Here is a 12,508-nt window from a genome sequence, read left to right as displayed (position 1 = left end):
GGCAGTGTTGGTCCCAGAATTTAGGTCTCTTGACTCACAATTCAGTGTTCTTTCATAATATGCCAGTCTCTTGAGTAGAGTTCCTAACAAAGTAAAGTGATTTTAGATGAAAGGTTACTGTAAATGAAGCCAGCTGCAGTGGATATTGTGCCCTGCTGGTATGACATGGATATTCCAAACAGTCTTCCAGATCTTGTAGACTAACACTGTTGCCATTTATTCACACAACAGAATGATCTTAAGAAGTGTTACAGTAATCTTTACGTGGCTGCTCTCTTCTCAGTTTTCATTTTTATGGGACTTTGGAAAAATTCTACTGCATTTTAGGGCTTCATAGTAGATAATCTGAGTCTCCAGCTTGTATTTTATATACAGCTTTGACATTATGAAGAAGAGTATCAAGTTTTAATTCCTAGTGCTTAGGTGTATGTTAATAGAACTTGTTCCCATTAGTGTTAGGCACACACTAATAATAGCTTTTGGTCACTAGTCAGTAGTATCCATTTTGTGAACATCAGAATACTTTTTTAAAACTTTGAAGTATATTTGACAACAGTGTATTAGTTTCATATGTACAAGTGATCAGAATACGTTTTCTACTTAGCAGTTGCTCTAAATTTTTGAATGGAATTAAGAATATATCTTTGAGAAGCATTTCCTCTCATACATTAATTGCCATCACATAATGGGTCCCCAGCTTGAGGTCTGAAATAAATTACTGTAAATGTTTGTAGTGAATACTTAAAATGCCAAGACCTTATGCAAAAGAAACTAAATGGGTTAAAATTATGTAATTCTTAGTTGACACATGTATCCCTCAGTATGTCTGTTTTAAGCACCCTTTGTGAATGAACATGTCATCTTTTGGAGTGCCTAGGTTTATAGAGTACCTAATACAACAGTCATTTTCAAGCTTTTTAAAATTAGCAGAATACATATTTCCCTATAGTGTGAGTAGATGCTGATAAATGGCATTCTTTCTTTTTCCCAAGTTTGGTAACCCCTCTGAGAGTGGACAGAGAATTGAGACAGAGCTAAAAGTATCAGCTTTGTCCTTCCTATCTTTATCCCTGACTCATCATACCTACAGCTAGACATCAACAGTTAGACAACTCCAGGCATCCCTCAGAGGAACAGATTGGAATTCATCCTCTCTGCAGGCAGAAGCACCCCAAGAGGAGAAAGAGCCCAGATGGCTCTGAGGACAGGCATGGATAGTTCTTTCTCTCAGATTCTCCCTTGTGAAGAGGAGTGAGTGAAGGCTGTTAAGAGAAGCCGGTAGTTCACTGGTTCTCAACCTTCCCTGGATATCAGGATCATCTGGGAGCTTTAAAAAAAATGCTTGGGACCCATGCCCAACTTTTAGATATATTTTGTCTGGGATAGTATTTCTATAAAAGTTTCCTGGAGTGGTTTAATTGTGCAGCCAGAGTTGAAAATCACAACTCTAATGGAAATCCTACATAGGAAAGAGAGGCTAGGATGGAGGATGCCACCTACATTTGTGCATAAATCCCCAAAATGGTACTCTTTCCCAAAATAATGCTACTGTGTCATCTAGTACAGATGATAAAAGTACTCTGAAGTCAGACCATCTGATAGCATCATAACCTTGGGCAAGTTGCTAAGCTTTTTAAGTAAGTTTTCCCATTTGTAAAGTGGAGATAATGATTTCAATGGGTTTTTGTGAAACTCAAATAAGATAATGCACTTGAAATGCTTAGCATAATACCTGGCATGCAGGATAAGTGCACATTTAATTATAACAATCATTATCTTTATTAGATAATTTATCAGCATGCATGGAGTATTGAAGGATTTTTAAAAATCTGTATTCAATTTTTAATTTTTTTTAATTGAAGTATAGTCAGTTTACAATGTTGTATTAATTCCTGGTGTACAGGATAGTGATTCAGTTATATATATTCTTTTTCATTACAGCCTATTATAGGGTATTGGATATAGTTCTCTGCTATATAGTAGGACCTTGCTGTTTATCTGTTTTATATGTAGTAGTTAGTATCTGCAAATCTCAAACTCCCAATTTATCCCTCTACCTTCCCCCTTCCCCCCCTGGTAACCACAATTTTGATTTCTATGTCAGTGAGTCTGTTTCTGTTTTGTATATAAGTTCATTTGTCTCTTTTTTTAAGATTCTACATGTAAGTGATAACGGTATTTTGTTTTTTCTCTTTTTGGCTTCACTGTGTATGACAGTCTTCAGGTCCATCCATGTTGCTGCAGATGGCATTATTTTATTCTTTTTTATGGCTATGTAGTCTGTTGTGTGTATATTCCACATCTTCATCCAGTTGTCTGTTGATGGACATCTTAAATCTATATTCATATAGATTGCCCTGTATCTGTAGTCTACATTTGTCATTTTTAATGACAACTGAATATTACATCTTGACCTTTCCTCAGTTGTATGATGTATGGGTTATTTCATTTTCCACAATTGTTGCTAGGACCAGCAATCATGTGGAAAGAAGAGTTCTTTGATTTTCTTGGACTATAGTTCCTTAAAAATGGATTACTGAGTCATATAGGTGTGATCAATATTATGAGATTACTCTAAAGGAAGGGTTTCATATGATGTACCATTGAGAATGTGTGGGTTTGCCATCTGTATACTCAACCAGGTGACTGGATAAGTAAGTGTGTGCCCAAGAGCTACTTGATGGACTAGAACAGTGAGGGATTGTCAGGAAACAATCATTTCTAGGCTTTAGATTCATACAGCAAGAAAAGATACCTCAAGGCTTAAAAACATAGTTTACATTTCTCAAGAACGGTTTTAGTAGAGTATTAGATGGTATTTGAGGAGCAACAATGATCTAATACTTATTTTTCATTTTTTAAAATAACAATAGCAGTATAAAAGTAGATATTACATTTGACCATTAGCCAAGTTGGTTTTGTACTTACAGAAAAATATGCTGAATAGCAGGATTTTGTCTTTACACATGAAATATTTCTGAAGTGTTTTTATATAGCTGAGTTATTACTAACCTTTCTTCTGTTAAGTGGGGATGGCAAGTGAGATGTTAGAATTGTTTGTGTGAAGGTCTCAGTTAAGGGACTATAGACAACTTCATTTTATATGCCGAAGGCATGTGGAAATTAAGATGATCAGGAGATGTGTTCCTGCCAGAAATAAAATGCTCTAGTTACTTAGTATGCTACTTGGCTAATGTAATGTGATCATACAAGCCTGGTAGACTTTTAAAAATGTGTGTGTTTGTGCTATGTTTTTACTTGTTTTTAAGGAAACAGAATCTGTTGTTATCTAAAGCCAAATAGAAGACAAATTTTGGAGAATAATTAAATACCAGACTGTTCCTTTGCATTTCTTTGTTGCCATGTGAAATCATTCAGCTTCAAAGCAATCATCACTTCCTCTCTACACTAATAATCCTTCTTGTGGTTTATTTTTTTCAGGAGGTATATCGAATTCCAAAGAAAAGTCAAACTGAAAAGGAGAACACAAGTAGGTATTCAGAGATACTTTATGTATATGGCTTTACAAATATTGTTTTAGAAATATGCAGAGGTAACATAAGGACTTCAGCTATTTTGTTTTGAAACTAGATAATATGTAATTAAGTAAGTGAAAATTTGGTGTAAGTTTGAAAACATGCACTTTTATTCTTTCTTAGTAGATTTTTGTCAAAGGAGATGTCCCTTTACCTGTGTTGTTGCTTTCCTTGAAGTCATGGTCTTTTAGTAGTTTTTTCTGTCATTCGTTTCTCTAGAGCAGACTTTCTTAAACCCGCACTCCTAGAAGTCTGTAAACTATTTCCCTGTAGATGGTTGTATGCAACATCCTTGGTATACATCCTTTTTTCTGGGAAAAATTCAAAAGTTGCATCAGATTCTCAAGGAGTCAGTGCCCCTCAAAAGGTGAAGAGTCATAATTACAGAACAAATAATGAGACCATTGCAGTCTGTTTTCTGGGCTTTACCACTTAGTTAGGTTTCCAGCATACTTCTTTTGAGATTAAAGCAATGGAATCAGTTATCTTGGCTATTGTCTGTCTCTTGTGCCCTTCCAGCACTGACACAATATAGGGTGAAGGAGACAGAATAATCATGTTTAGACAGAATAATCATGTTTTTGGTCTTTTTCTTTATTTTTTACATGAAGAGCTTTTCATATCTTAAATCTTACTAGTTAAATAACCTTACTGGTTAAAGCCCTATAAAGTGTTCTTTACATCATTGTTTTATCTTTTGGATATTTTTAATTCTACTGGTTTAGTCTCTTCATAGCTAGATATCCTGCTTTAGTGCCACAAAGAATTCTTCTCATAAGAAAGCAGGCATGCATGATTGAGAGGGACTGGTTGGCAGAAACTAGTGACACCACTATATAATGTTGATCATCAGAGGCTAGCTTCTCTGGGCCCACTGAGTTGAAATCATTAGCAAGACAGGCAAAGCTTAAATACCTACCAGGCCCCTCCCCCAGTATTTTGCAAATATCTGTATGGCCTTCTGACAGATGTGGGGCATGGTCTGTAATGGACAGCTATAATCTTTTCAGGGAGCAGCTGTTTGTGTGCCAACTTTAGTCTCAGCTTCACATATGGAACCCCCCCATCTCAGACTTTTAGATTAAAGAAATGCTTATAATGCAGGCCTGACTTCTGTTACCCCTCAATGTCATGCAGTTAAAAAGCTTAGAACTTTCAAAATTCATAAGAATTGTGAAATACTTTGGGAAATATGTAGTCTAGCTTTATTTTCATTTTATAATATGAGAAATTAGGCCTGAATAAATGAGATGATTTTTTTTGCCTCACATATTCTGAGAAGCAGAACCAGAATATAAACTGTTGGAATAATTCCTTTTTTTTTTTTTAATTTTACCAAGATATAGTGAAAGAATTGTCACATTTTAAGGAAATTGATACCAGGGCAATGAACCTGGGTTTGAAGGAGGAAATAGAGTAGTCATGGGCAGATCCAGATGAAACTAGATAATAATACTTCATGGAAGGATGTTGTACTAATACGTTGTGAGCTGAACAGTTTGCATTTAATTGTACAGCATTTTCTGTCAGCATGTGGTATGAGATGAGTTAGTTCTGTTATCTTCTCACTGATAAATCCTCATACATGGCTGTGTGTATGTAACTGTTTGGTAAGTAAGTGGAGTTTTAGGCCATCTAAAAGAACTATGAGAATGGTATTTGCAAACCTGACCCTGATGCTCAGGAAAAAAACTGATAGCATGTTTTTCTGAGATGAGAAGGAAAAAATACAATTAATGTTTATTGAGAATCTACTTTGGCTGTGAGAGATATTTTATAAGAAATTCTCTCCTCATGAAGAGGCAGTATATAATTAGTCAGGTAGCAGTACTAATATACACAAAGCAGCAGCATGTAATACCAGTCAATTTGTATTGAAATGTTAACTGGGGGGATTTAGACTTCTTAGGAAAATGAGAGACTTGGTGGCACGATAGGTGGAAAGTAGTATTTAGGACAACTTTTGGGAGCGGTGGCAGTGGAATTGGGTGAGGATAACATAAATGAGAATCATCTAGGTAAATAGACTGGAAAAGGTTAACTACTATCTTGAATAGAAAGCTGGCATTCTTGTTTTTGAAGATACAGCTCTCTGATAATTTCCTGAATAATCACTGATTATCACCTACATTTGAAATATTTGTCTTTTGAAATTATGGTTTGTAGAAAGTTGTCTAATCCTTTTTTTTTAAGAGACTTTTCTTAATTGAGGTTTTTATGCTTAGCATGCCAGTGTGCTCTTCTACAAATTGTAGATACGCAGAGTTACAGGGGCAGTGGTAGGCTTTTACATTTTGAACTGACAAATAGACTTCCTTACAGGAACATATTGAGAGCATGTGTTCCACAGAACTTGTTAGAAATGATGAAGGCTTGGACTGAGACTTTGGTGGAGAAAGGTAGAGAAGGGCATTGATGGAAGAGACTTTCAAGAAGTAGAGTGCACAAGCACACAAGACCAAATTCAGGACTGGGTACATGAAGGAGGAGTCCATAGAACTATTAGTTGGGTAGAAATTTTATTCTATAGCTGATACACTAATCATAATGGAGAAAAATGTAGCAAGTAAATTTTTTAAAAACCCTTTTCCCTTAGTAACTGAACGAGGAAGGGATGCTGTTGGCTTCAGAGATCAAACAGTTGCCCCAAAGACTCCTAACAGATCAAGAGAGAGAGACCCAGACAAACAAACTCAAAGTAAAGAGAAAAGGAAACGAAGGGGCTCCCTCTCACCACCTTCTTCTGCCTATGAACGGGGAACAAAAAGGCCAGATGACAGGTAAGTGGCCTATGTGAGTTACTCTCTTTTCTGAGGAAGTCAGAAAGTACCCAGGTGATATACTTCTGATTTTGGACACCACAAGCTTTTGGAGTAAACATGTTCTCTTGATGAGTGAATATTAAAACTCTACTGATAAATATTGAGACAGAGTCTCTTTTGACAGTAATAGTAGCTGTGAAGACTAATAGATTTTTGATACTTGAATGGTTTCTACTTCATAACATTTAAATGCTGTTTGAAGAGCCAAAGATTTGTTCTTTAAAGGGGAGATAATCCTTCAAAGATAATGGTAATTCTTCCTATGTCTTAGAACATTGTTTTCTACTAAATCTTGTCCCATACCACTTCAAAATGTTGATTAATCCCTGTGTCAGAGGCTGTCTTCGTCATGCTGGCAGAAAACAGACCACATAATCACCTGCTGGGGACTAGAAAACATTTGTTCCAGAGATGTTCTTTTTAAGTTAAATCTACTTTTTGAAAAATTGATACATAGCATTCATATAGTGCAGTTGTTAATTTTGGGCTGTCTGGGTATGTAATAGTAATTCATGATTTGAATTTGCTTTTCTCTAATTACTAATTAGATTGAACATCTTGTCATTTTTTTCCCCCAATTTGTGACTTGTGTTTTGGTTCTTTGTATCTTTTGATATACAGGATTTATTAATTATGGTGTGATTGAATGTATCATATATATTGTGTGTTTCCTTTATGGTTAGTGCTTACAGTGTTTTAAGAAATTCTTCCCTACTCTTGAGATGGTGATATGTGTGTGCATTTTTTTAATGAGATTTAAGTCCTTAATCCATTGGGAATTAATTTTTGTTTATGTTTTAAGGTAGGAATCTGGTTTCACTTTTTTCTAAGTGAGTACCCAGTTGTCCTATCTTCGTTTACTAGAAAGCCCCTCCTTTCTCTGTTGATTTCAGTCAGTGCTACCTGTCTTCAACAAGTTTTCACATATGGGAGGATCTGTTTCTGGGCTCATATGACTGTCTTATTACTAGTCTTGGTAGCAGGTAGGGCAGATCACTACTTGATCTTCTAGGATGTCAGTCTTCTCTCAGATTTCTTCCTTAGAATCTGCTTTGAGTATTTGAATATTCTCTGCCTAATTAGGTCTTCTTTACTATTTTTAATGAAGATAGTTTTTTTTTATTATTAATTTCCTGAATTGTTATGGTTTTCTCCAGAAGAACTTGTATATCTTTTGGTGTATTTATTTCTGAGAACCTTAACTTTTGTTACATATTCAGTTTGTTTTTGGTGTTTAGATATGCAGTTGACTTTTACATAATTGATTTTATGTTTGTCAGCCATATAAAACTCCTATTAATTTCAAGAGTGTAGGGTTTTTTGCTTTACCCCTTTCTTTTTTTGTCGTTTTTGTTTTTCTTTTTTCTTTTCTTTAATATTACAATTATTTTTGTCTTTGTCAACAGTCCATTTCATATGAATTTGTTCTGGCTTTCCTTTCTAATCCTTGTGTCTTATGTTATTTTGCTAGCGATACCTCCAATGCAAATCATAGCATTTTCTGTCTTGGTAATTGATTTCTACTCATGTTTCATTTCCTTCCATTTTTTTAGGTTTATTACTTCTTAAAATTTTCTTAATTGGAATATTGGTATTCTTTGCTCATTAATTTTTCTCTTCTAATGAAAGTATTTAAGGATTTAAATTCCCTGTAAGTACTTTGAACTACTTTTTTATTAATGCAGTTTCATCCTAATCTAGTTTTAAACACTATTATGATATGCAGTGTGTGTTTAGATTTCTTTTTGTTAAATTTCCAACTTATGTGCTTTAATTGGTCTGTATGATAACAGTTCTTAGAATTTTATTGAAACTTGGTGTATAGTCTCTCTTGTTTGATATTAATAGAAATATGCTTATCTTCCTTTTGGTAGGATTTAACTGGTATATCTTTCTTCCTTTTACTTCAACTTTTCTGTGTCTAATAAGTAGCTTATAGTTGATTGGGTTTTTTTAATCCTTTGTGGCAATTCTTTAGCTGGTTGTTTCAATTTAATAAAAATTAAAGCTGATCAATATCCTGAACAACTTAAGTAGGATACATTAACTCTGTATCATCAGCCTTCCCAATTTATATAGTATTATTATCCAGTATTATAATTCCTTCTCTCTCTCTATTAATTATGAATTTTTTATGTACACCACCTTATTTTTTTAGTTTGTTTACATTTACCAGTTCGTTCTCCTTATCTCGAATTTTCTTTTAAAAGGTTTATTTTAGTGAGTTTCTGCTCATAATTCATTTTTTGTCTAAAAAATCTTCATTTTTTCATTTGCATTGCTCATCCTCACTTTTAAAAATCAGCTTTATTTAATCAACAGATATAAATTACTTAAAGTTCACAGTTTTAAGTGTATTGTTCAATGAATTTTGTCAAATGCGTACAGTTGTGTAACCACAACCACAGTAATGATATAAAACATTTCATCAACTCAAAAGTTTATCTTGTACCCCTTTGTAGTCAGTCCCCTCCTTTTATAAACCCTCACAACCACTGATCTCCTTTCTGACTGTGGTTTCATCTTTTCCAGAATGTCATAAAAATGGTGTCATACAGTATATTCTGTCTTCTTTCACTTAGCATGTTGCATTGAGATATTCATCCATGTTATTATGTGTCTTAGCAGTTCTTTTTTACGAGTAGTCCATTGTATGGATATACCATTGTTTGTTTGTAAATGCATTAGTTGATAGGCATTTCTATTGTTTCCTGATGACTCTTGTGAATATTACTGGCTATGAACAAGTCTTCATGTGAACATTTACTCTCATTTTTTTTTTTAATGGAGGTACTGGAAATTGAACCCAGGACCTCGTGCATACTAAGCTCACACTCTGCCACTGAGCTATTATACCCATCTCTCTACTCTCATTTTTGAAAGGAAATTTTTCTGGCTTAACAGTTTTTCTCAACACTTTGAAGTTGTTATTCTTCAGTCGTCTGACCTCCCTTATTTCTCTTCCGAAACTTATTGATATACTTGTTGTTCTCTGTTAAAAACCTAACTTTTCTCCTGGGCTGCTTTTAAGATGTTTCCTTTTTGTTTAGTGTTCCACAGTATCACTACCCTGATTTTAATATGAGGATTTTTTTTTCCCAATCTTGTTGAAATTCATTGATCATTTTAAAAATATGTATAATTGAAGTAATTGAAGTATAGTCTATGTACACTGTTGTGTTAGTTTCTTGTGTACGGAAGAGTGATTCACTTATACATATATATATTCCTTTTCATATTCTTTCTCATTAGAGGTTACTACAAGATATTGAATATAGTTCCCTGTGCTATACAGTAGGTCCTTGTTGCTTATCTATTTTATATATAGTAGTTAGTATCTGCAAATCCTGAACTCCAAATTCCCAATCTCCCCACCCCCCAACCCCCACCTCATAACCGTAAGTTTGTTTTCTCTGTCTATGGATCTGTCTTTGTTTTGTAAATAAATTCATTTGTGTCTTTTTTTTTTAAAGATTCCACGTATAAGTGATATAATATTGTATTTTTCTTTCACTTTCTGGAGTATAACTATCTCCAGATCCATCCATGTTGCTGCAAATGCCATTTTATTTTTTTATGTCTGAGTAGTATTCCATTGTGTGTGTGTGTGCATATGTATATATATATATATTATATATATATATATATTATATATATATATTATATATATATATATTCCATTGTAGTATTCCATTGTGTGTGTGTGTGCATATGTATATATATATATTATATATAATATATATATATATATATTATATATATGTATATATATATATATTATATATATATATATATACATATGCACACACACACACATATACATACACACACACCACAAGCTCTTTATCTGGTCATCTGTCAATGGACATTTAGGTTGCTTCTATGTCTTGGCTATTGTCAGTAGTGTTGATGTGAACGTTGGGGTGTGTGTATCTCTTTTCTGGTGATTTGATGACTAAAGAAGTTCCTTTAACATTTGTTGTAAAGTTAGTTTGATGGTGTTGAATTCTTTTGGCTTTTGTTTATCTGTGAACTTTTGATTTCTCCATCAACTCTGAGAGCCTTGCTGGATAGAGTATTCTTGGTTGTACATTTTTCCCTTTCATCACTTTAAATATATCGTGCCACTCCCTTCTGGCCTGTAGAGTTTCTGCTGAAAAATCAGCTGATAACCTTATGGCAGTTCCCTTGTACGTTATTTGTTACTGTTCTCTTGCTAATTTTAATATTTTCTCCTTGTCCTTAATTATTGTCAATTTCATTTCTGTGTGCCTCACTGTGTTCCTCTTTGAGTTGATCCTGTGTGGAACTCTCTGTGCTTTCTGGACTTGGGTGACTATTTCTATTCCCAAGTTAGGGAAGTTTTCAGTTGTTATCTCTTCAGATATTTTCTCACGTCCTTTCTCTCTCTCTTCTCTTTCTGGGATCTCTATAATGTGAATATTTAAGCCTTTTGTGTTATCCCAGAGTTCTCTTAAACTATCCTCATTTCTTTTCATTCTTTTTCTTTTTTCTCTTCTGCAGTGGTGATTTCCACTAATCTGTGTTCTAGCTCATCGATCCATTCTTCTGCCTCATTTGGTCTATTCTTGATTCTTTCTAGAATGTAATTATTTTCAGTAATTGTATTCTTCAACTCTGGGTATTCTGTATACTTTCTAACTCTTTGCTAAAAACTTCCTCTTACGCATCTGTACTCCTGAGTTCTCTTAACACCTTCATCATCATTACTCTAAACTCTTTCTTGTATAGATTGCCTATCTCCTCATCACTTATTTCTTCAGGAATTTTATCTTGTGCCTTGGCCTGGAAGATGTTCTTCTGCCACCTTATGTTGTCTAGATTTCTATTTGTATTTTTAGGTAGGTTAGTTATGTTTCTCGACTTTGGAGAAGTAGCCGTCTGTGGGAGACATCCTATGCATCCCAGCAGTATGCTCCTCTCTTGTCACCCAAGGACCAGGATCCAGCTGGTCCCAGGGTAGAGTCTGGCCTGTGTTTTCTGGATTTTTGTTTTCTTACTTCTGGTATCAGCCCCCTGGGTGGATGAGGCTGGACTAGAGGCTTATGCAGGTTTCCTGGCAGGAGGTGCCTGCCCACTGCTGGGTGGAGCTTGGTCTTGATCCTCTGGTGGCTAAGGCCATGTCTAGGGGATATCTAGAGGTTGTTGTGGCTCAGGAAGTCTGCTAATGGGTGGGGCTGTGTTCCCACCCAGCATGTTTTTGGCCTGAGGCATCCCATCACTTAAGCCTATATAGGCTGTTGGGCGGGGCTAGGTCTTGGTGCTAATGACCCAAGGAAGATGTCAGTCTCCAGGAAAGCTCATGTAGATGAACACTCCCTCAGCTTTTATGTCCCTAGGGTGAGCCACAGCCACCCCTTACCTCCCCTAGAGACCTTCCAAAACCAGCAGGCAGGTCTGGCCCAGGTTCCTGTGAAATCAGTGTCTGCCCTTGGACCCAGTATGAGTGAGATTCTGTGTATGCTTACCAAGAGAGTGAAGTCTCTGTTTCTCCCAGTCCTGTGGGGCTCCTGGAGTTCAGCCCCACTGGCCTTCAAAACCAGATGTTCTGAAGTCTCCTCCTCCCAATGTCAGAACCCTGGACTGGGGAGCCTGAGTTCTGCAGCTCAGAACTCTCATTCCTGTGGGAGGGCCTCTACGACCTAATTATTCTTCAGCTTATGGGTGGCCCACTCAGGGCCCCCTCCTACCATCCCGCTGTGGTTCCCTCTTTATGTTTCCAGTTAAAGAAGATCTTTTTTGCTAGGTTCCAGTCTTTTTTTATGATAGTTGTTTAGCAGTCAGATGTAGGTTTGTAGTTGCAAGGAGAGGTGAGCTCATGGTCCTACTACTCCACCATCTTGACCAGATTCCTTATCATTGATTATTTTGAATTTGAAGATCATCTTCCAAGTTACTAATTGTCTTCAGATCTAATCTCTTGATTAACCACACCATGAATCTTAGGGGAATTAAATTGAATTGGATATTAGGTTATTTCTTGGTTCATGGCACTTAGCATTTCTATACATGGATCTCTTCACCACATATTTATTATAATGTAATGAGCCCTGGAGGTCCCAGAATAAAAATTAAGATCTTAATTAACAATCATATAAATCTAGCTGTGTAACTTCTTCCTATATAATC

The 12,508-nt window shown here is 35.4% G+C and overlaps 1 protein-coding gene across 6 annotated transcripts in view; it reads left to right on the top strand.

Annotated features, from left to right (window-relative positions):
• Window positions 1–12,508, top strand: part of SETD2 (SET domain containing 2, histone lysine methyltransferase) — a 114,286-nt gene that overhangs the window by 71,968 nt on the left and 29,810 nt on the right. For 4 of the 6 annotated variants that reach the window (XM_072941152.1, XM_072941150.1, XM_072941151.1 and 1 more), the window contains 2 exons: window positions 3,442–3,490; window positions 6,133–6,316. In XM_072941152.1, coding sequence (XP_072797253.1) covers window positions 3,442–3,490; window positions 6,133–6,316 — 233 coding nt within the window. Of the gene's footprint in view, window positions 1–3,441; window positions 3,491–6,132; window positions 6,317–12,508 lie in introns of those variants that run through there. The other 2 variants (XR_012060626.1, XR_012060625.1) reach the window with 1 other exon arrangement.

The sequence above is a fragment of the Vicugna pacos genome, chromosome 17 (genome assembly GCF_048564905.1).
Source record: "Vicugna pacos chromosome 17, VicPac4, whole genome shotgun sequence".
Taxonomy (NCBI): Eukaryota; Metazoa; Chordata; class Mammalia; order Artiodactyla; family Camelidae; genus Vicugna; species Vicugna pacos.
The sequence above is the reverse complement of the archived record's forward strand: the minus strand, read 5'-3'. Positions and strand labels throughout refer to the sequence as shown.